Source organism: Vipera berus, assembly GCF_964194415.1.
Source record: "Vipera berus genome assembly, chromosome: 8".
Lineage (NCBI taxonomy): Eukaryota > Metazoa > Chordata > Lepidosauria > Squamata > Viperidae > Vipera > Vipera berus.
In genome coordinates this window covers 13,175,736-13,200,503 of record NC_138211.1, presented here as the reverse complement: position 1 = coordinate 13,200,503, position 24,768 = coordinate 13,175,736, and the positions used below count along the sequence as shown (strand labels likewise).

The following is a 24,768-nucleotide window of genomic DNA, read 5'->3' as shown; positions in this document are numbered from 1 at the left end:
TTAAGGTGTACGTACTCTAAAACCAAAGAACATTTTTATTGATCATTACAATAAATATCAAAATGTACCGGCAGTTTAATACACAATTTTCTAAGGAAACAATCAAACAGATTAGTAACACAGCAGCATGGCGGAACGGCAGATGTCCCAAAAGCCAGCAACATTGATTGCCTCCTTTCGTGGAGAGCTCATTTTGAAGTGTAAAAGTCCTTTTTCACATCCTTGCATATAGGAAATAAATGTTACTTTGTTCAATGGTGATACAAAAGGAAATAGAAAAAATTAGTTGCTCAAAATCCGAACAGTAAGCAGTGGAGAAAGGCTCGTTTTAACAAAGCAGCTCTCTCTTGTGCCCACATTCTTTTACACAGACGGAACACAAAAATCAATATTTCTAGTACTTAATGAGCTGGACAGAATTTAATTATCAGGAGAAATCAAGCACATCTCAATTACAGAATGCTGCTTTTTTTAAAAAAAAAAATTGAACAGAAATTTAAATTTCCATTTTGTTAATCCATATAGTTAAAAAATCCTAAAGATTTATTCTAAGCCGTGTTTTTGTACATCAGTGTCATAAAAAGTCACATTATATACTTTGGCTTTGCTGGAATTTAGTATTTGCTAGTTTAAAAAAGTGTGTGTGTGTGTCTCTGTGTGTGTCTGTGTGAGAGAGAGAGAGAGAGAGAAAGGAAGAGAGATCCTAATCTTTTATACATGAAGAAAAAAAAATCAAATGCCACTGTCCCCGTAAATCTCACTTGAATGCTTAACTAACTTTATATTCTAGTCTAGTGCATGCATCATTGAATCTGCAAACTTTAATAGGAAGAAAGCTCGAAAAATAGTACCTTTCTTCTGTTGGAAGATTGGACATAACTGAGGCAATGAAATCCAGCTGTACAATTCAGAAATTAAGACAAATCTTTACAGAGCCATTTTAGTGCCTAAAGCTGTTTTACCATTTCTGAGCTATTAGTTTCTTTCTGTACTTTCAATTGACAAGGAAAAACCTATGACGTCCACATGAAAAAAAACCACAAGCTTTTAAAGAAATCAACGAGAACACGGCTGAAGCCAGAAGTACAGATTTAAATATCAGCATGATTTTGACTACAGTATTTTTTTTTATACAAACAGAATCTGAATATTTTTGACGCGTGACAACCTGCTGCCAATTAACTGTCCTACAGGAGCTACATCAATTTTTTGCAGCTGCTGCTGGAAGGTGAGATGGTAAGTGAGGATGGACACCGGGCAGTGTATGATAAATAGAAGCACATCTAGGAAGAGAAATACATTTTCTAATATACCTCCTCCAGCCCAGTCAAATTCCCTGTGGTATATACATTCTGTGACCTCCAGATGTGTCGCACCTCTGTTTCCTAACACCTGGAGACTATCAGAATGAGGAAAAGTAATCTTGCACTGCACATTTCTGTGTCAAAACGTTGGCTTCGGCTCTTTAAGGTCCCAATATTTTCAGAATTAATTTGATATAGCCTCAGATTGGGTTCACCCTTAAAAAAACAATTCCTTCTTTTGTTTCGTCCTACTGAGAAATGGGCTTTTTTTGAAGAATAGAGGAATACATTACAAAGCCACATGTTAAAAGGACCTAATGCTTTATGACTTGCATTTATCAGACATGGAAGAATGCCAAGTTACTTTATAAGGTCCGAGATGGTCTTTTAAATCAGAATAGTAAAAAAAAACACAAAAACTACACTCCTGATGTTACTGCAGTTCTAGGGGTTTCAACAAGCAACCCCAATTGAGAACAATGCACTGTGAGAAAGCTTGTGGCACATTTAATGAGTTTCTCCCCATGAATTTGGGGGTAATGACACATAACTCTTGCAAGCCTTTATTCATGCACAACAAAAGAAGTCACACAAAGAGAAGTACACTTCATGCTTTTGCTCTGCTTTCCCTACAGTCTATATTGTATTGTACATAAGCACTATTTAATTCAGCTGCACAGTAAAGGCCCAATTCTAACACAAAACGGGGCACCGGTGTCTCGACTATACCCTTGTCAATTGAAGGGTGAGGGTTCACATGATTGAATGCTCCTGTATTAAAAATGTATTCCCCAGAAAGCTAGTATCTCAAGAATACCAACCAATCAGATATACTGTTATATTTAATTGACCTGGTCAACTGTGTGACCTCTCTAGTGCTGGCAATTTGAAGTATAACACAACCCAAATATAAGTCTTATCGCCTCAATAAAAACTCATATAACAGCAAAGGTTATTCATAGGATAAAGCAATTTCCTCTGGATTCATAATTAAGGGTATCTTAGCACCATCACGCTGGCTACTAAGATTTTTTCTCCCCCAGTTTTAGTGGAACAGGCAGATGTTCTCCATACAGCTTCCTTTGCTCCAGAAGAAATCTGAATGTTACATTAGCTCAGCTTTACACAATGTGGAAAAAAGCAACTGCAGGTGGAGAAATACGCTAAGGCAGGAGTGTTCAACCTTGGCAACGTTAAGACTTGTGGACTTCAACTCCCAGAAACCCCAGCCAGGGTGGCTGGCTGAGGAATTCTGGGAGCTGAAGCCAAACAGGTCTTAATAGTTGCCAAGACTGGACAGCCCTGGGCTAAGGAAAAGCACATTTGAAATTTAAGGCACATGTGGCAAGGCGCCTGAGACTCCTTTAGTTTGCAGTCCATGGATTCTAAATCGTGGTGCCCATTTTATGAAGAGGCTCGCCTCAATCTCGCCTGCACCTTGAGAAAAGGAAATGTTAATGTGGAAACACCCCTCTCCCAAAGTCATACTTCAAGAACCAAGGACTATCATCAGACTGACAAAAATTTCCTATGAAGATTCAAAACCAGCATGCCATCAAGATCACCCTCTCAACTGGGTCATGGGACAGAGGGACAGAACAAGAGGGATTTTTCACTAGCATATTCCGAGAAAGGTACAGGACATCTCAGTTGATGACAACTGAAAATTGACCAGGTTGTTTGGAAAAAAAGAGAGAAAAGGAAAGAGAACAAGAAGCAATCAGAAAGTTTTTTTTACTTGGTCTTTGTCCAGCATAGGCAAAGCATACTTTTAAAAGGACCTAGGAAAGCTTGCATTCCTAACACATTATGGAACAGGCACCAAAGATGATTTAGCAAGAGGGCTTATTCAAGCCTTGTGGCTACTGGGCACTGGCCTTATAGTGGGAGGCACTGATTAGACTTAGATGACAAAAGTCTTTTTTGAGTATCGTCACTTAAGAGGTCTGTGGTTCTTGGTCCTGCCACTTACAAGATATTATAACCCTACTTGCTACAGCTTAAAAAGAAGGAAAATGTATGCTACTGATACACCAGCTATTCAATTAGCAAACGTTGATCAGTGATTTTTTTTAAAAAAAATGGTTTCCCTACTACAGGGAGCAAAAAAAAAAAAGGCCTTTGTTACAGACTGGATTACAAATAGGATTTCAGGCCTAGAAGGGTTCTTACCCCAAATACAAGAATCTTAGGGTTAGAGCAGAATATTTTGGCAGGACGCCCTATTAGTTTATATCACTTTGTCTCAACCTTTACAGACGTGTAGACTTAAACTCATCATGGCTGGCTGGGCATTCATGGAATTGAAGTCCACACATCTTAGTTGGTCAGACTGAGAAACACTAGCCTATGCAAAATAAATATTTAGCACAGGCCAACAAGAAGAATGAAAAAAATCCTTCTGTTTGGGGGGGGGCGACAGAAAGTTCTCTCAATCTGGTTTTTGGAGCAAGCCATTTATAGGAACACATTCTTAATGGAAATATACACGCCTAATGGAATAAGGGCACCATCTGAGACATCACTGGCTGCTGAAGGAGGGATTCAGATGCAACTGGGTATTTTGAATTCCTGTTTGCTGGTTGGCCCCAGAAAAAAAAAGTGTTAAGAATCGGTTCCCAAACTATTTCACCTACTTGTGGATCACTTCAAAGGGCAGCCTTCTAGAATAGAACAATGCTGGATGTGTGTATTTTATCCATATAGCAGTGGAACAGGAGAGACCACGATGCTGCACAATTGGAGACCAGCCAAGACAGAATGCGTCCCTGTCTGATGAGACTTGATCAATCTGATCTGGGTTCTGCAAATGGGCTGCCAATTACCTAGTGAACCACAATGGTATGGCTAGTAGATTGGGTTAAGATCATTGAACCAGTAGTTGCGCAAGTCCATTCCAGACTGTCTTCTGAAAACCAGAATCACATTATGCTTCTCTACCGATTCCCATTGCATGTTATTACAGAAGAAACTACCAGACAGATGACAAGCTCTTCTCCAGGAAAAGCTGCCTTTAATGTAAGGGCAAAAGAAACATCTCACCTGACATTTGTCCCGACTGTCCCAACCAATTTCTACAAGGTGGAAAGGTGGACCTTGGATCTAGATGTGCTTTGCAGATCTTGAAATAAGCACCAATCGACATATCTTTAGTTAATGTTTAATGCTCCAAGTTTCCATGCCAAGGCTTTTAATCTGTAGTGTGTATACTTTTTTTTTTTAAAAAAAAATAATAATTCAAAATTAGCACCTTTATTTTTTGAAGGAATAGGCTGCCACTGACTACTGGTGAAATCCAATTACTGGAGACTACGCTCATGAATGCAAATAATTCAACATGCAGAGATGATCTGCTAATCCACGTATTGTCCAAAAAAATATTAGCCTACTGAACCGTATGCCCTTCAGAAGAATTGGAACTGTAACTCTTAGACTTCCCGGTCAACTTCCCCAACAACTTACATTCTGGGGAGTTGGCAGTTCCAAGACCTCTAGAAGGAATCAGGTTGGGCTGTATCAAGACTAATTTTCCAACACCAAAAGAGAGAGAAAAAGAGAGAGAGAGAGAGAGAGAGAGAGAGAGAGAGAGAGAGAGAGAGAGAGAGAGAGAGAGAGAGAGAGATTTTTCAATTCTCCATTTCCCCCCACCCCCAATGGGGTGGACCTATAGTATATGTACAAGTATAAGGGGATAGTTGAGTTTTTCACATGAAAAGGTTTCTCTTGCTCCAAAAATAAATCTGAGCATGCTTTATCTAATTGAAGTGGAGGCAGAGTCAATCATGGGGACACTGCCTCTTCTTTTAGCATGATTCACTGTTGCTCTCTCCATCGGCACAAAGATCAATAAGGCAGTGTATCTTGACCGCTAAGAAAGATGAAGTCAGAAGTCAGAGTTGCAGTGCTTCTTCAGGCTGTCTTTTCAGAACACAGAGGGTGTTTTTCTTTCTGGCCCAGTAGGCTGAGTACTTCCCCACTTCTTGGAAGGTAGAGACCGCACATCAAATAGCCAGATGCCAGTTTGGATGGCTTCAGACAGGGGTTGTGCTGCCCTTCTGTCTGTTCCCGACTTCACAAGTCTTCCCCTGTTTCCAGCCAATTTTCAACTTTTAGCTCCTCTGCCTGTCCTTCAGAAAACTTAGTGGGAGTCGCAGCGTGGTCCATAAACATGTTGGGTATATCTTTGCCAAAGTAGATTTTGCTATTGGAGGCAATCGCTTTGTATTTCATTAATTGCAAGTATTCCGGGGTCAGTTTTAGCTGCAAGGAGAAAGAGAAGCACACCCACAGTCCAGTTATGAAAAAAAGAGCTTTCAAGACTTCTGCTCAGTCTTTGGATTAAATTATCAATAGTGTGGCTTATAATACTTCAAAAACACAAAAACAGACCCCCCCACACACACACAAACATAAATGTGCAAGATAAAGCTAAAAGGAGGCTGGTTAGTTGATTCAGCCACTGCCTTACTGTGTTGTATAAATAGGCTACTGCATTAAGCTGTAATAATCGTTTGTTTGTTTGAATATAGCACAATATCCAGAAACACTCTGAACAAATACACACACACACACACACACACACACACACACACACACACACAAAACCTGCACTTTGTGTCCTGATCATTGTACACTAGTTCCTGGGCAAGATCTGTTTAATTTGTATATACTTTAAATTTTATGTCAGATAGTAAGTATGCCTTATTTTGATTGTGATGCTTCTGACACAAATAAACAAACAAGCATACTATCTGTACATGGGGGAAACATAGCTATAAATCTACATTTGGGATTTAGCATGTTGTGTAAATACCTTATGCACCTTATAATATCTCAGTGCTGCGGCTATAACTATGATGTAGGGAATGATGTGAGAGAAACATCTACTTGTGTGTCCAGGAGGAAAAGGAAAGCCTAGCATGGATTGCCAGCTGCAAACTGGTCCATAAATAAGTAACTAAAAAAGTCAATGGTTACCAAGTAATCAGGAACAACTTTTTAAATCAGTAAGATTTTTGGAGTCATACAGATTCCATCAACAACCTGAGGATGGAGACGCTCAGACAAGGGCACAACTGCAGTGAGGATGAAGATCAACACAACTTTAAAGATTCTGCAGTTGCAGCATCAATAAACTGAGCTCCAGGATTTTGAAGCACAGCTGAATCTCTCACCTTGTTGGCTTCTGCCATCTTCACGGCTGTGTAACATTCAGCATCCGCTTTCGCTCTTTCTCTGGCAAGGAATGCGGCATCTGCAAAAAGCGGGGAGGTGGGTGAATAAGACTTCCAGACACAGAGAAGTCAAGAGACCCTGAAAATGTGAAAATTAAAATGAAAGGAGGAGGAGCAGGAGGAGGCGGCGGCAGCATTTTCTAGAAGAAGAAATGCTGATTTCTATCTTCAGAATTGGTCAAATAGCTTCACAGTTTCCACTTGGAGTCATTCATTCTCTTTAGCATCATCTTGCTCAGAACAACAGGGACCAAAAGATTACAGCCAATCATCTAGAGGACAATCTGGAGGAGGAAATGGAGCAGAGCAGGATATCCTGCAAGCATTCTGGACATCACCACAGCCAGTAGTGTGAAGGGAACCAGGTTAGGCAAAGCTAGAAGAAGGCATCACCCTGGCACGGCCAAGATCTGATTTCAATGCAGCTTATGATCAGTGACAAAAAGACATCTGAACAGTGCAGTTATGCTCCAGTTAAAAACTCAAAACTTTTCTTTGTGAAACCTACAGGCAAATCAGAATGCTTTTCAGAATCAAGTGGAACAGATATAATTTAGACTGTTCTAGTTTCTGAGCAAAAGATCCAACTTCCTTCTACACACACACACACACACACACACACACAAACACAAGTCAGTGAGGTAGAGATAGCTGGAATTAGATCTGGGAGATGAGAATTCAATTCCCTATAAAGCACACGGCTGAAAGACAGCCCTGATGGAAAAGTACAAAGAATTATGTTTCTGTCTACGCTGACAGCCCATGTCACCCTCCGCTTCCTACTTCCACTGAAATGTTTTTGTTCAGCGCAAACATAATCGGTTGCATAACCTTCCATCCCCAGGAAAACAAACAAATAAAAAGGGTTACAGCGCTTCGATAATTTGCAAAGCTATTATTCTAAGAGAAAGAATTTCCAAGTTTAGAAAGTAACCACTAAATACGACCCCAATCGAGCCCCTTAATTTCTGTTGCTAAGTGGGACATTTCTTAAGTGAGCTTTGCCCCATTTAAACAATTTTCCTGTCACAGTTGTTAAGTGAATCACTGCAGCTGTTAAGTTAGTAACACGGTTGTTAAATGATTCTGGCTTCCCCACTGACTTTGCTTGTCAGGAGGTCGCAAAAGGGGATCCCGTGACCCCGGCAGACAATGACCAAGCCATCACGTGTGAAAAGTTCGTAAGTCAGGTTTTACTATATAGAAGCAATACAGGTCATGCTTGACTTACAACTATTTGCTTTGGTGACTGTTCGAAGTTACACTGGTGCTGAAAAAAGTGCCTTGTGACTTTTGAACATTTATGACCTTTGCAGCATCCTCACAATCAAAATTCTGATGCTTGGAAATTGGCTCATATCTGTGACGGCTGCAATGTCCTGGGGTCATATGATCACAAGCTAAGTCAATGGGGAAGTCCATACTCATGCTGTTTTGACACCTACCCACCCATCCATCCATCAACACATCCATTTCTGTTCGTATACCAATGCACCAATCCCAACAGCCCAAAGTGGGCTGTTTACCCAATTCAAGGGGTAAAGCAGGGGTCTTCAAACTTGGCCCTTTTATGACTTGTGGACTTCAACTCCCAGAATTCCTCAGCCAAGCACACTAGCTGAGGAATTCTGGGAGCTGAAGTGCACAAGTCATAAAAGGGCCAAGCTTGAAGACCCCTGCAGTAAAGTATCCAATTACCACAGCAGTTACACGAGTCTCAACAAAGCCCCAAGTTTGCTACTTAGGATACAGCTGGATGTCCTGCCTTCTCTGCTTCAATCGCTTAGGATACAGCTGGATCGTTTCAAAGGCCTGGCACTCAGCAACACGTCTAGATGTAAAAGCAAGCTATTAGCCCTCTGCCAGGACCTGCCTAATGAGGAGCTGCTGATCTGTAAGCCACTAATTAGCTCCTTGGGGACAGGCTGCATTGCTTGACAAGCTTCTTAATGAACTTAGCACAGCAAACTGGTGCTTAGAGGCAGCCTAGAGCAGCTTTTTCCCCCTGCTACAGCAGCTTATTCCAAAAAAGGATCAACAAATGGGCAATCCACACGTCAGCATCGCCTTCTTACAAGGGCAGCTTGAAGGCTTTGGCAAAGTGCCCAGGTTCAATCCTGGCTTGTGATGCAGAGAAAAACCTGGGTATAAACTCTTATTAAAGAGTCACTGCCAGTTGGTGGAGATATCACCTGGGCAACTTGTGATCCAGATGCCAATCTCACAGAACTTCAAGCTAATTTCAAAGCCTGTGCGCAAGGGAGTAGGCAGGATTGTGTTTTTGTTTATTTTTAAGGGCTGCAGGTTGGGGAAGTGAAGAGAAATTGTTGGAAAAAGGAGGGGTAGCCAATTCATTCTGCCTCATTTGTGGCACGGATAGGACACTGGGTTGACAAGCAGCGAGCCCATGTTCGAGACCCAAAGGCCAACATGGGATGGGGTGAGTTCTCATCATTCCCTCCAGCTCCTGCCGACCTCAGAGTTCAAAAATGTGCATTCACAAGTAGATAAATAGGTATTACATTGGTTGGGCACCTTAACAGGGACACGAAAGAAGCCCTCAACTGGGCATCCCCCGGGCAAACTGTGAAGTCACCGGCTAATCCTTTCCACCTGGAAGCACCCCGGTGCCTCCAACACAAGTGCAATGCGATTTGTTGCTCAGATCTGCCTACTGCACAGCCTTCCATGGAAGTTAGGAGAAACTTCCATTGGTAACAAGCAATGGTAACAGTCAGTTTTCTGTTTCTTTGTTTAACAGCAGTTCAAGAAGGCTTTAGAAGCGATGAGTAGCCTTTGCTGGGCGTTTTTAAGAGAAGCTGAATTGTAACCAATGCTTTAATTTGGATTTCTGCACTAAGCAGGGGTTGGGACTCAATAGTCTAAATATTGTCCTTCCCTACTCCGTGATTCTATGATTTACCTCCTTAGCGTTTAATAAAAACTGGAATAAGCAAGGAAAAGATTCTTCCAAAGCCAGTGAAACGGGGAGAGGCTCCTACAGCTGAAGACAGAAGAACGTGATTAAGCAAGTCACAAGATGCTGCTACTTCAGATCTTCACCACAGACACTACCGATTCACCCCAAACAGGACCATCTCCATTAACATCATCAAGATTGTTTGGAATTTGCTCGTTCTATCTGGAAACTGCGTGCATCTCTTTCCTAGATTTCTGCTCATCTTCAAACAGGGAACGTTACCGGTGAGTTAAAATCATCCAAGACAGGACCAGCACTTCTAAAACACGGCTGCTTACCTTCAATCTCGGATATCCTCTTCTCTGTTTCTTTTTCCATTACCTTCTGCCCATAGGTTATCTCGGCCACCTGCGCAATTTTTTCTGCCTCTGCATAGGAGAGGAAAGGCTCCCAATTATTATAGGAGGCAGCAATGATGTTCAATGAAACTAGAACTTCCTGGAGCAGAGACGCTGCATTCATTGAATGGGTGTTTCCCCCAAAGCCTTCTTAGGAATGATGACTTCTAAAGCTTTGCAGGAGTTTTTCTTCTTCTTCTTTTTACAAGGGAGGAAGAGGGGGGGGTGTTTCATATTTTAAATTAGGATTTCTCTACTGATCTCTGATGAAGATTAACTACCCTAGAGAAAGTTATGTTTGTCCCCCGTCATTTCACAAACTACCCGAGTATTTTCATTCTTAGAGAATTCACAGCCTGCTATCTAAAATTATTTTGAGCTCATATCCAGTTCGGATTAGATTCAGCGGGAATAATACTCCCTTATTTATTATATGCACAATGTATACTTCTTTGAAGGGACGCGGTGGCTCAGTGGGTTAGGATGCTGAGCTTGTCGATCAGAAGGTCGGCAGTTTGGCGGGTCGAATCCCGAGTGCTGCGTAACAGAGTGAGCGCCTGTTACTCGTCCCAGCTTCTGCCAACCTAGCAGTTCAAAAGCACGTAAAAATGCAAGTAGAAAAATAGGGACCACTACGGTGGGAAGGTAACAGCGTTCCGTGCGCCTTTGGCATCTAGTCATGCCGGCCACATGACCACGGAGACGTCCTCAGACAAGCGCTGGCTCTTCGGCTTTGAAACGCAGATGAGCACCGGCCCCTAGAGTCGGAAAACGACTAGCACGCATGTGCGGGGAAACCTTTACCTTAACCTTTTATACTTCTTAACCTCTGATTTTGAGCTCCCTCTTACTCTTTTGGAAAATGCAGTCCCCACAGACAAAACAAGAAATACCACCTCTTATGTTCTGCATAATTCTACAGGAATAGTCAAGACATGATAGCAAGAACTGCACACCAACCAATGAGAGCCTTTTTGCGCTCTGTTTCAGCCTCTTTCTCCACAACTTTCTGCTTCTGAGCTGCAATCAACAGTTTTGTCTTTTCACTCTCCCTAGAGGGGACCAAGACAGGCTTTAGCTACAGGATTAAAATGACTTCCATAACAAAAGGCATTTTCAAGTTACTGAATGGATTAGCACACATACATATATGCACAAATAACAAGCAGAAGAGATTCTACAGATGGCTCAAACTGAACATTCATTCATTCATTCATTCATTCAATTTCTGTAGTAGCCAAACTCAAGTCAATGAGTCTGGGTGGCTTACAATAAAAAAAAAGATATTACAATTAAAAATACTAAAAACCTGTTAAAACAGTAAATATGCATAAGGGCAAGATACTTGGCTAGTTAGCAATACAGCCAGCAAACGGGGCCCTTAACACAGCGGCCCCCAACCTCTTGGACACCAGGGATCGGTGCCGTGGAGAGAGGTTTTCCATGGACTGGAGGGGGCATGGTTTTGCATGCTGCCTGCATCCCATGGATGGGGCTTCACTTGTCTGCACGGCCCAGTTTCTGGCATGTTGCGGCCCGGTGCTGATCCATGGACCGGGGTTGGGGACCTCGACCTTAACACACGCAGTACATAAAACAGCCTGAGAAGTGTGTGTTTTTCCGTATGTCATTTGACTGACTGACTGAACGTGAATGAACCTTTATTATCAAAGTACAACATGTATACAGTGAGATTGGCTGAGCCTCCCTTCGTGCCCCCCCCACAACACAACACAGTGACAACAAAACCACCATCATGTTACACCATGTGAGCTAATTGCACAACACACCGGTCTCACAAGTCAATTATACATAGAGTTATTTCCCATTCAGGAGCCTGACAGCCCATGGATAGAAGCTGTTCTTCAGCCTGTTGGTACGGCTGGCTATACTCCTATATCTCCTACCCGATGATAGGAGAGTAAAGAGGTGCCGACCAGGGTGTGAGTCGTCCCTGAGGATTTTCCTCACTCTTCCAAGGCAGCAGACTGTAACTCTATAGTCCTATAGGGCGTGTGCAATGCATGCACACATGCAGCCATTATAAAGAAGAGAATTCCAGAAACTTACATGAGCTCATAATTTCTCCGAATTGCTTCTGGGATGTTTGGCTTTGTAACTCGGACTGCCTGATTGAACAGAAAAAGTGAAGATTATGAGGAAAGACTCTCAAAATGACAATATTAAGAACCACACAACTGACTGTTCAAAAGGAGTGATGGCATCCTGAATCTGTGAACAGGAAACTAGTATGATTGAAGCAGGAAAGGAAACACCAGCTATCAGCTGGGCAAAGCTCATAAGAGGTTTCAATAACTCCTTGTTTAGATGAGCACCAAACTTTTTACAATCTTATGATCTATTCAGACAGATAAAATTAAGCGTGGGAGTTGCCTAGACCGGAACTTGAGACACTTCCTTGGGAGAAAAGATTACAATCCAGAACCAATCTACAACCAAGATTTGGTAGAATCTCTGAACTTCAAATGGGACAACATCAAGCTTAGTTTGCAATTCTGTCCTTTATCCCAGAGATTCTCACCTCACTCTCTTTCAGGGAGTCCATGAAGTCAACTGAATAATAAATATTTTAATTTTTCTCCATTTTAATAACTAAATATTGTTAGGTCTATCCCACATTAACCAAAGCTCTTTGGGGTCCTCAATCATTTTTAGGAATCTAAAGGGCTCCTGAAACCAAAATGTTTGAGAACTTTATCCACTTTTGCACAAGAACGTTGTTCTTGGGGTATACTCCAGCATTTTTTGTTACCTGTATGATGAGTCCCGGAGCCATAGATGTCAGATCTTGTTGGAGAGCCAGTTTTAGGTTTTCATCAATCTGATCTAGGAAGGGATAAAGCAAACAGAGCACGAAACAAGAAATTGTGAACAAGCCCATCAGCCCTATTGGTTCTTTGCTGATACACTTGCATGTGCAAACAAAAGGAATGAAGAGTAGGAAAGCAGTTGCACATGCTTGCCCATTTACAACAAAAGCAATATCGCTGCAATCATGTTAAAAACAGGAGAGAATAGGACACATGGATGACAAGGCACTTATTCCCTGGGAGAAATTATAGGTTATTGCAGGGGGGGTCTTCAAACCTGGCTCTTTTATGACTTGTGGACTTCAACTCTCAGAATTCCTCAGCCAGCATGCCTGGCTGAGGAATTCTGGGAGTTGAAGTCCACAAGACATAAAAGGGCCAGGTTTGAAGACCGCTGGGTCATTGAGACAGTGGCTGCTTTAGAAGCAGGCGGCCTCACTTTCAACCCCAACCCCTTTTATGTCAAAGATCACAGATACAAAATGTATGGGTTTTCAAAATTTGCTGAACTTCCAGCAATATTAGCCATGAGCGTGAATGGCGAGGAATACTGCAATATTTTAAGAATAGCAGGGCCACCAAGAAGTAAGGAGATTATAATCTTCGACCAAACATTCATATAATCAATACACTTTCCAATATTCCTTTACTGCTAAATAGTTGTAGAGGTAAAGTTAAGGAAATGGTGCCAATTTTCACTCCTGCCTCATCAAATAGACCTGCCCAAATTCCTGATTATAAAACACTAAAGTACAAAACCACTGTTCGTTTTCAACTGACTGATTTGCCTTCTGAAACAAAAAGAGGGTAGATTAATGAAGAATATGTAATGTGCTATTATGCGCTAGTTCTGGGTTCAAATGAAATGATGTATCACACATTGAAACATTTAATTACTTCCACTGAGACTGGCTAAAAGCACCATTAATTTCTTGATTGATAGATTTTGTATCATCAAATCGGTCTCTGCTCCTAGCACCCACATAGATTTTCTCTGTCCCTAACCTGGTCTTTTGGGTTTTTCAATGCTGCCATTAATCTTAGGAAAGTAAAATCTATTGCTGTGGATCCAATGATTTAACAAATATGCCAACCCATAAATGCTCTCAAATTATGGGAAAGAGAAAGGAAGACAGCTTAATGAAGTTCACAAACCTAACCCTTAAATTCCTCCCATTCTAGAGACATTGTAACCCAACAGTTCTCTAAGATATTTTAATTCAAGTGTTCTGCACGTCATGCTGAAGACACGCACCAAACAATTCAATGTAAACCTCCTGAAGTGTGTGAACGCTGCAAAACTGGTTCAGCTCATGGTGGATCTTGTTGAAAATGAGAGCCTTATCATAATCTGCAGTATAGTTCTTCACTATATCGTAGACTAAGGAGAGAGAAAAGGGGGGGTGTTAAAAAATTGCGCAGGCAAGAAATGGCATCTCATTTCTTATCACTACAGCCACGGTTTGGGAACAGGAAAAAACTCAGTACGGTTGTCCAGGTAACAGAGAGCCCAGCTTGGAACCCTGGGAATTGGGTCATTACAAAGCAAGCCCCTAATTTTATTTCCTTGGTAGGAAATGGATCATATTATTTATCTTCCTCCCAGCACAACTGGTGCACCCATAATGCATGGGAACCCAAATTCCAGCTCTGAGGAAAAAAGAGGTTGGCAGCAATAACTCACCCGCACTTTGGATCAGGAAGTTCACAACCTCAATCCTGTCAAAATAAATCATCACTCCTCCACTGCAGAAGTAAAAAAAAAAGAAAAGAAAAAGAAAAATGAAGCAGGAGAGAGAGAGGTGAGCATCTGCTGGGATGGGTCACTTGGAAAGGAAGATGTGTAGAGAGCTGCGCTAATCTCTCTTGGCAAAAAAACAAAAACAAAACAACAACCCAGGAGTTTGGTAACACCTTTTCTGACTAACACCTTCTATTAGAAGGCGCTAAGTTTTTCTCACGTAAGCTGACACCTTTTAATAAAATGCATTAGCTTGGGAAAAGGTGCTACAAGACTCCTGATTGAAAGAATAAGGTGTCAAGAGGTAGCTCAGACACTGAACTCTACCTGCCCCCCAAACACCTGCAGTGGTGCTTTTGTTAAAAAGGGTAGCAATTCTAGATCGATTGATGATGCACGTTAAGGGTACTGCAAGAGGCTTCCCTGTGGATAAGTAAAAGGAAAAAGTGCCATCTCGTGGTAGAAGCAGAGCATTCTTCGGACTGATAGAATGAAACTGGGCCTCTCGTGTGCATGGGAAAAGTAAAGAAAGCTTTCTTCACTACCAATAGCAAAAGTGCCCTTGGGTGCAATCCCAAAACAATTGCAGCACCGCTTGCACACCACTGGCAGTGACAAATTCACCATCAAAATTGCCAAAGGCAGCTTTGCTTGGAACAGCCTAATATCCCGTGACAGTATCTTTTAACCCCATCAAGCGACAACAGCTGCCTAGCCCAGGTCCTTGGGAAGGACTTGATAGGTGGATAAAAATGCCCAATCCAGTCTGAACATCTGGCTGTGTGACAAACCAGAATAGTAAGAATTAAAAAAAATTGCACTGAAATAAGATGCCTGCGTTAGAATTCTGCTCAAACACTTACAACATCAGGATTGTAAAAAGGGAAGAGTTTGCATTTTCCTACATGGGATCCATAAATGGGGAAAAGTATAAATAAGGGGTGAAACTGGGATTGAAATTGATGCTCTCTGAGCTTGATTGTTTTCTTGCAGACGTTTCATGATGTTACCAAATTGGGGTAATGAAACATCTGCCAGAAAACAACCAAGCTCAGAGAGCACCGAGGATCCCTCATCTCAACCCTGAGCTACTAATATTCTCTCCTCCATCGAAAACAGAAAGATAAGAAATGATTACATTAATTAGTCAAGCTACATAACTTGGGTGTGTTTTTTTAGTGAAATAATTGCAGCTTTGAATGCCAAACATCCTAGCTCCAGGTTTCAAGACCGACAAACTTACTTTAGCTGAGCCATCTTTAAATACAGACCCCTAGGCTTAGTTCCATCTCTGACCTTCTAGCCCACTGAGTGGTATCGTTTTTTTTACCTTGCCTTTATTATTTTTTATAAATAACTCAAGGCAGTGAACATAGCTTCCTCTTCCTATTTTCTCCACAACAACAACCTTGTGAGGTGAATGGGGCTGAGACAGATTGACTGGCCCAAAGTCACCCAGCTGGTTTTCGTGTCTAAGGCAGGAGCTGGTTTGTAGCCTGGTGCCTTGATCCCTAGACCAAACTGGTAGGTACATAGAAACCCGAATACAGGATCATAGATGCAAGATGATTCCGTTCCCCATTTGCATCATCTTATCTGAAATCAGCAAAAACAACAGCACCATATTTTCCGAGACATCTATACACAAGATGGAAGCACTAATCCAAGTTACACAAAAAAAATTCCAGAGTTATGTATGTTAAAGCCTCCCTGCAACTGTGGAGAAGATAAAAGCAAAGGGATGGCAGATTCACAGATTGGTGTGTGTGTGTGTGTGTGTGTGTGTGTGTGTGTGTGTGTGTCCAACCTCACCTTGTGCCACATGGAACATTCTTTACTTCATCTGTCTGTAAGGTGGTCTAGAAAGCAGAAAGAAAGATGATTATTAAGTAACTTCTGTGACAAGAAAAAAACCCACCTTTTTTCTGGAATGGGGATGAGCTAAATTTGACAGCCGACAGTCCCATAATCTTTCAGGGGGGGAATAAAGAACAGCAGGAAATCAGGTAATGTTGCATCAAGGAGGTCACAACTGTGAAAAGATTCATCTTTTTACTTTTCTTCCTGACTTGGAGAAGATGTTTAAATTATTGTGCTACAACTTATTATTTACCGGTGCCAAATTATGTTTCTTGTCCCAGCGGAGTAGCAGAAGAATATTGGGGAGTGCAGAGCTCCGTGGACTGCAAAAAGTGGCCCTGGGGCTACCCATCTTTGCACAGGGGTTTGTATAGCATTGGTCAGTCTCTTTGGCTCACCTCAGGTAAATGCATCTAGCTCTACCTGACTATCTTAGCCCCATCTTCTCTGCAAGTTATCTGAGCCAGAAACAGACTGGCCACTCTAAACTTTGCTCAACAATACTTCAAGACAAATATATTCAATGTGCTGATTGAGCAGCTCTTGAAGATAATCTCTTTCCCCTATTGTGAAAAAGTGGAAGGTCTTGTTTGAAAACAGGTTTAAGGCCCATTCAGATAAGAAAAAAGGAATGAATGTGAAGGAGTGGGGAAAAATGTGGCCCATGCAAAAGAACAACTTCATTTGCTGCTCTGCATAGGCTCATTACAAAATTCAGAGGTAAAATTCCCTTCAACAACCCAGCACGCCACTGAAAGGCTTAATAAAACATAGCAGAAAAAAAACACAAACGTATTATGGGACAATAAAATAATAAAGGGCAGTTAAGATTTAAGTCAACCTGGGAAGTAGATAATAGGAAAGAAAAAGAAATAAACTTTATTGCCAAATAACAGTGTCCCACACACATAAAACCAGCTTTTCTACTGGAGCGACATAAGAATTAAACAAATTGGAGTATATAAATAATGTTTGTGTCAAAAGCTTGTATACATCTTGTCTGATTTATATGGATTATGTATTATTATGGTAAACGGTTTGAGATCGGTGGCTATATAAATTTGATTAATAAATAAATGTGGAGTTTATAGCTTGCTATGTTAATGAATGACGGTTACTGCAAACCAGAATTCCTGGTCATGGAAAGCAACTGGAAATCAAAACTGTAAGTATTCTAATTTTCCTCTGAAGACAAGCTAGGATCAGCCAGTTTCAGACTAAGTTACGGCTATCATGAATGGGGAATTGAGATCCAAGAATGAAAGGTTACACTACAAATTCAAGCATGGACACAATTTCTCTTCATGCCACATTCCATTTTTATCCTACTTTTAACCCCCTCAAGCATTTCCCACATTATTTTCCTTACTCAAACAACCTTTAACAGAAAACCTGGACTCTGAACCACAGGGGTGTGGGAAGCTTTTTTTCCTTCCTCCTTTCACAACAGTTACTATATAACGAACCACTTGACAAAGCAGTTCCTGAAGCTTGTACCCATGATACACAAAGAGCATTAGAGGGTTACATATTAATTAACAAAATCACCCCAAGATGCAGTTAGGAGCATCTTCCAGGTGACAGTTACAAGGTATAAATGTAAATCTGGCTTCAATCTCTTGATAATCTCTGGATGATACCGAATTTGAATTTCCTTCTAGATCGCTATACTTTAGTAAAAACATACTGAATCACGTATTTATATTTTCCAATCAATAAGGAGTTGATTTGCTTAGCCCCAACAAAACACAAACAGTTATGAATATTGAGCTATATAAAATATACATTGGGCTGAAGTGACACCTCATATTGTCGAGACCGTTAATTAGAATCTACCAAGAAATGTCTATTTTAAGGGAGCATTCAGAACTGCTTTGGCACAACTAGCAGTAGATCTGTGTGCTTCTTCCCCATAAGATAACTATATATGAAGACAAGATACCTGTACTGATTTATAGGAAGTTATGAAGGGGAGCATTAGATGGAAACCAGGTCCACTTGTAGATGTCAGGAGTGCTCCTCCTCTGTAGGGCAGAAAGGCATATATTTAAAATCAGACAGTGTTCTGGTTCTTTGATGAGAATTTCAGCTTTTTGATTGCTCCCGAGTAGGTAGTGCATTAACAAACTCAAAGCATGCTTTCTCACCATCACAACTTACCTGCATCCTTTTATCAAAACTTTATTTACAACATTTATATAGCATCCCGCAACACTGAAGGTTCTCTGCACAGCTCAGCATAAATGCAATTACACTGAGCTTGCAACAACCTCGGAATCCGAGCCAGACTTTTCAACCTAAATACTCGTTATTTATGAAAGGAGGTGGTCTTCTCCAGTAGCAAAAGACCACAAGTGTCCCAAGCTAACCACTCTGCAGCTGCTATTTGGCAACATGTGCAGGCAAGTCTCAGTAAGCATATTCAGAACGAGATGCACTGCACACAGTCCTCAAATGGTCTGGGACACGGGTGTCTAACTCGCCGCGTCACATGATGTGTCGCAACTTTTTTTGCATTGCCGGAGCTCGGGTGGGCGCAACCTCCGCATGATGCAACCAGCCCGCGGGGCCGGCAGTTTGACACCCCTGGTCTAGGAGAAGCAATTTTTTTTGCAGCTATGACATTCATGCACAGCACCAGTTTGAAAGGAAGGGGGGGAAAAATCCACAGTTGGCATTTCTTCAATCTCGCAATGCATATTTCTTAGCACACATGCAACAATACAAAAAAAGAAGCACAGTTCCTTCCAAGTATCTGCCCTTACCTGTAGTAAACACCAATATGCCCTTCTTCAATCTTGTGTATTGCAGAAAAAAGAGCAGCTGCCACTAGGCTAGCACCCAAAGCTGCAATGGCACCTAACTGAGTCATCCCTGAGAAAGTAAACCTGAGAAAGGTAAAAAAAAAAAAAGGGGAGCGAAATAAGCACTTATGTGAATCTGTGCAAGACACCAGTTCTCTGCTTTGGGGAAAGGCTGTCCTGTCTCATGTTATCGTTAACCTTACGTGATCGGATCACATAATGCCTTCCTTGCCATGATTGGATCAAAGTCCACAAACCCAGCATACTTTTTCCATCAATAGGTAGGCCGTTTGTTCTCTGAAAGAACTGGAAATTGGGTTACATATTTACTTCTAGCGTTCGATGACCAACCATATTGCCATGGAACATTCACCGTTTCATGCCATAGCTAAAAGATATGTTAACCTGTATTTCTTATTAAATTTGATTAAAGTGCTGTGACGTCCTACAAACCTCAGCTGCTTTTCAGGGTGGGAGGAGCAAATTTTCAGTCCTCTCGGCAACAGGGATCAATTTCACAACAATCAGTGGTCATGGGCCCAATAAAAAATCTCATAAACTAGAAAGTGAATAAACCAAATTTCTTTTCACATCAAGGAGCCCAGCTTTAGTCTTCCCTCCAGCAGAGAACATTATTTCTCTAATTTGCCAAATTTACCAACACCAAGTTATTGGAAAGCGTATATATAGTATCAATTTCACTCCTTAAATGTTTTGCCAACTACAGCATTCATGTGAAATAAAAATGCGATCAGAAGAGAACTGTAAGAATTGGGCTGCCGATTTTAACTTTTGCTATGTAGGACCTGATGCTGAACATTCAAATAGTGCCACAGACATTTTATTGTTAAACACAATCCACTGGTAAACTTCTCCAGCACAGACCCTAAGGAAATCTGTGACTGGTGCCAACAGCAACATATTCTTCATGCAGAAACTAAGACTTTCCTGTGTCTCTAAAAGATAGGACTAGAATCACAATGTGGAAACAAGAGTTTGGCTAAAGTCTTTACAGCAGGTGTAAGAAATTTCCAACTGTAGAATAGATTACCACAAGTGATAGGTTCTCCTTTTCAATATTAAAACAGAGATTGTTATATGCAAGTGATAATGATGTTTAAGCCTCAAAAAAAGTGATTCTAATGAAATATACTGGTTTGCAATTCCCAGAATTCCCAATTTCTGGGCAGCACTAGGTCAGGCAAGAGTACCGATGCTTTATCCCAGGATGCATCATGCCGCCCAGATGCATCATGCCGAAACCAAGCCCATCCCAGCTCTGGCAATGGGGAAAAAGTTGTGATACATCGCGACACGTCACGTGCCGTTGCGAGTTTGACACTCCTGCTTTATCCTGATGAACCAGAGAATTGGACTAAATTACCCCATTGTCCTGTCCCATTCTAAAACTCATGGACCACGCTTACATTTTTCCTATCAGTGTGACCCAAATTCTGATGGGTAGTACGCTTGCTTTGTGATGTTGTGTTGTGTTTAAAAAAATTAGGTTGCAAAGAGCAAACAACCTCTAAATGCTAATGCTTGTCTCTCATTCAAAATCCTCAGAAGCCTTCCAAGTGACCCACAAAAAGTACCCAAGTTGCCAGTTCTTTGAATTTTCAACCATTGCTACTGGTAAGTGGTAAGGACGCAAAGCAAAAAGAACTTAGCGTGTCTTTTCAATGTTTGTAGTTCATGCTTATCTCAGCTTGCCAAACAGCTCTTTAGAAAATCAAGAAGAGCTTAATCTGCAAGTACGCCTATGGTTTGCGGCATATCCCAATGGCAGGAAATGCACATTAAGCAATCAGTTTCTGTGGGCTGCAACTATATTAAGTCAACGGTATTCCTTATTACCCAATTCTAAATTTTCACAACTGAAAAACAAATGCAGTGCCCATCAGTTTCATGAATAAAGTTCCAATAGAAGAGAATGAGGTAAGTTGCAAAAGTCACTAAGCTCATGATTTTTAAACAATAAGCTGTGACTGCTAAATAATGATGGTTATATGCATGAACTAAGCCTGATTACTTAACAACTGAACCAACTATAACTTGTTCAACAAGTCCTGTCTTGGCATAGTGAAGTCAGGTATATTAACTTAGTCTCCTGACAAACTTAATGATTTTTTTTTAAAAAAGTTCACCTGGCACCTTTATTTATCTGTAAATGATTTTCTATTCTTCCCACCTTACCTATTCCTTTGGAAGAGCAATGTCCAACCTTGGCAACTTTAAGACTTGTATACCTCAACTCCCAGAATTCCTCAGCCAACAATGTCTTAAAGTTGCCAAGATGGGCCACTCCTGCTTTAGAAAGACAACTTTCTCATCCTTTGGGACTTGGCTTTGCCTCCTTCCCCAGCCCTCATTTTCTTTGGGTTACAAAGATAAGGTTTTATTGGACCGTATCTGTTGAAAAACATGTAAAAATACACAAAAGAGTCCTTTACGTCAAGTAACCATGGAGCTCACACAGTTACTTTCAGGCCTGCCGTTCTCATTCCAACGAAACTCACAAGATTGTTGTGGGAAAATTCCCAAAGGAAGACACCCCCACCAACCTATCTGAGCTCTCCAGAGAACAAACAGGATATGAAAACTGTACATAAGAAAAAGAGAGAAGAGCCACATAACAATAGAGGAAACTGATGCCGAAATTGTTCCACCAAAGAAAAAAAGAAACAGACTTTTCCCTCAGGAGCCCAGAAGGGCTACCTGAAAATTTCTGCAAGAGGTTTTACAACATTCCTGGAAGGCAACCTGAGCTGGGAAACCTGAGCTTGAATGAAATGAAAGGACTTGACTGTGCCTTAAGCGGAGGACCAAATTTGCAGCTAATAACTGGGACGTTATTATTGTTAATTGGACAGCCATTTGTCTGAAATGGTATAGGGCAGTGATGGCGAACTTTTTAGAGACCGAGTGCCCAAACTGCAACCCCAAACCCACTTATGTATCGTCGGGTGCCGGGTGGGCATGGCCCATTGGCTGGGCGTGGCCTATTAGGGGGCATGGCTTCGGTGGTAATGGCAGACTGGGTGGGACTAAAAAGTTCCATCAATCAATTCCAATTTTGCCAGACCTTTTTTTTTCCTGCGAGAAATTGAAATTGATTGAACCTTTTTTTTTTTGCACACGGCGGTGGAAGCCTAAAGTGAAAAGGTTTTATAAACACCAGCTGAAGGCCTAGGACTGGGGCAAAAACGCGCCTGCCTGCCCACAAAGAGGGCTCTGTGTGCCACCTGTGGCACTCGTGCTATAGGTTCGCCACCACAGGTATAGGGGTTTTCTGCCTGAGCAGGGGTAGATGACCTCCAAGATCCCTTCCCACTTTATTATTTTTGTTAATAATAATAATAACAACAATAATAGTAAATATCCATGGATTGTTTTTTCCCCCTAGCATGAAGCCCATGCTTTCCATAGAGAATCAATACAAATAATCCTCCGTATGTATTATTTTCTGCCCAATGAAAAGAAACGGGCCCATCGAAAAGGGGCGAGAGGAGCGAGAAGGCGGCCTGGCCAAAGCACCCGGTTGCGGAGGGAGGTGGAGATAGTAACGAGAGACTCCCTACAGCCGGAAAGAAGACGCGGAGCCCGGCAGGGAGCACCGCCGAGAGGGAGGAGAGGGAAACGAGGCGCCGCCGGCCTAGCAGGAAAAAGCCAGCCAGGCGGATTGCGGCGCTTCGCAGCCCTTTGGCACACTTACGGCCGCCCGCGCCTCCAGCTCCTATGGTCGTCCTTGGCTTCCGGGTCAGTCGCGCGCCTGACGTCATCTCCCTGCGCCGTCGCCAAGGTTCAGTGTTCGCCCCGCCCCTTGGCGTGCCGCCGCCGCCGGCTTCTTTTTCTTTTTCTTCTTCTTCTTCTTCTCTCCGACAGAGGGCGCGAGAGCGCTTGGAGCCGTTCCTTCGCCGCCGCCGACTCCGGTTCCTTCTTCAGCGTGTTAACCCGGAACGTCGGAATGGTGGTTACCCAAGTAGGCGTTTGAAGAAAGGAGCGCGCGTTGAACTCAGCGGGGCAGGCAGACGCGTTTCCCAGAATGCAGCCTCGTCTGTGGCAACGAAGGGTGGAGGTTGTGGGATTCGAAACGTGGGAGAAGATGCTGTGGCTTACGTGGGTCACTGCTGGCTGGCTTCCCTTTTTGAATTGGCAGCCCGCGCTTGGATGAAGACGTTCAACGATACTTTAAGAGGTAAGAGAAAAATATTACACGATCTAGGTCGGGATGATACATTGCATGAAGACAGTAGCAAATCATGACTGTGGCCATCATGTTTCAGGCACTTAACTGGCTTGGTAGGGCTTTGCACCACATGTAGTTGAATTAAATGATGACTGTTGGTAAATTGATAAAGTAATAATGATTGGGTCCATACCTCAGATTAAGCCATAAACCATGAATTACAAACAATGGGACTTGGATACCCTCTGCACAAAACGGTCTCTTTCATTTTACCTTAACATATTGTCATTTTTAAATTATAATAATTTTATACCTATAAACCCAACCAGTTTTGATACATTTAGTGTGACCTAGTTAAGCTGGCTATAGTTGGACATGTGTGAATAAGATAATTAAAGATCTAATCAGGGTGATAGTCAATAACTTGAATGTATGCATTCCATAATAAGTTAATCAAAGAATGGCTGTTTGCAACTCTTAGGACTCCAGATGACACAGTTAGAAACGTCTGGAAAGATACTTCTTACTCTCAGTCCTGATCTGGTTTGGTTAAAAAAAACCCAACGAGATTCCCTTTCATTCGAATTTTACCTTTGTTGTCCAGATTAGCAGTTACTATAGTTTGCCATGGTTTCAGAATCAGGAAATTCTGCTTAATGCTGGCCTACTTCAAACTGCTTTCAGGATTTCAGACGTTTGTGTGCTAATCTTAGTTTGCGAATCCACCAGCAAATTAAAACCACTAAAGGGAATAGAAAACAATGTGAAAGCTCTTATAATTATTCTCAGTTCTGTAAATCTGATGCGCCAAATTACTGCAACTTCTGAAAAGAGTATCCAGAGGCATAAGGAGAAAAACTCATCTAAAATGTCAGCAAAGGAGAAATAATTTCATCTCCGCCTTATAGCGATCTCTTTATGTATATGTATAGAACAAGCCTGTCCAAAGAATTCTGGGCCAATTTTATAAAACCAAGTAACGAAATATCAGCAATATTTGTCAATCCCAAATGCTCAGCTCCAAAACAAACCTTAAAAGGGTGTTTTGGATGAAATACACACAGCATTAAGTTTTTTAAACACTTGCCTAGATTTAAAGCCTTGGTAAAACGCACTAAATCTTTTAAGGTTTTTAATGAATTTAGCAGGTGTTTCATAAATCACAGCTTGGCTCAGCCTTTTCTTCTTTTAATAGCGGTAAACTAGGAAATTGCTGGGAGCTGAGGCAAAAAAGGCATTCCTGTAACAGTGAAAGCAAACAAAGTTTTTAAACAAGAAAGCTGGCCTCATATCTGGAACTGACTCTGGTGACAGTAAATCAGAATCCAACTGTGGATCCATAGTTAACAATCTCAAGATGTAACCGGGCAGAATGGTAAATGCATTAGACGGTTAAGGAATCATTAACACCAGAGCTCGGCCATGGAAGAAACTCGAGAAAGTGCTATAGTTACAGGAACTTTGTTGTATTTCTTTTTGTAGCCGGG

General features: G+C 41.6%; 1 protein-coding gene across 3 annotated transcripts; it reads right to left on the bottom strand.

The window, feature by feature from the left end:
* ERLIN2 (ER lipid raft associated 2) lies at positions 1–23,043 on the bottom strand. Of its 3 annotated transcripts, XM_081333757.1 has the most exons (12): positions 22,808–23,043; positions 19,054–19,176; positions 18,231–18,312; positions 16,241–16,287; positions 14,372–14,433; positions 13,943–14,068; positions 12,630–12,703; positions 11,927–11,985; positions 10,817–10,908; positions 9,797–9,886; positions 6,479–6,558; positions 1–5,564 (listed from the first exon to the last, which is right to left on the bottom strand). In XM_081333757.1, the coding sequence occupies exons 2-12, from the start codon at positions 19,158–19,160 to the stop codon at positions 5,376–5,378; spliced, it is 1,008 nt and encodes a 335-aa protein (XP_081189883.1). In that variant the 5' UTR covers positions 19,161–19,176; positions 22,808–23,043; the 3' UTR covers positions 1–5,375. The 3 variants fall into 3 exon arrangements, with proteins under 3 accessions (XP_081189883.1, XP_081189884.1, XP_081189885.1); XM_081333758.1 differs by lacking the exon at positions 13,943–14,068; XM_081333759.1 differs by lacking the exons at positions 1–5,564; positions 6,479–6,558 and adding an exon at positions 9,105–9,542.
* Between the last annotated feature and the right edge of the window lie 1,725 nt (positions 23,044–24,768).

Bases quoted from the DNA above. Each gene is read 5' to 3' on its own strand.
- ERLIN2 (XM_081333757.1), bottom strand. From the start codon at position 19,160: ATGACTCAGTTAGGTGCCATTGCAGCTTTGGGTGCTAGCCTAGTGGCA. The intron at 14,069-14,371 runs GTGAGTTATTGC...CTCTCTCCTTAG, and splicing joins CTTCCTGATCCAAAGTGCGG to TCTACGATATAGTGAAGAAC. The intron at 9,887-10,816 runs GTTGGTGTGCAG...TCTCCTATGCAG, and splicing joins GCGCAAAAAGGCTCTCATTG to AGGCAGAAAAAATTGCGCAG.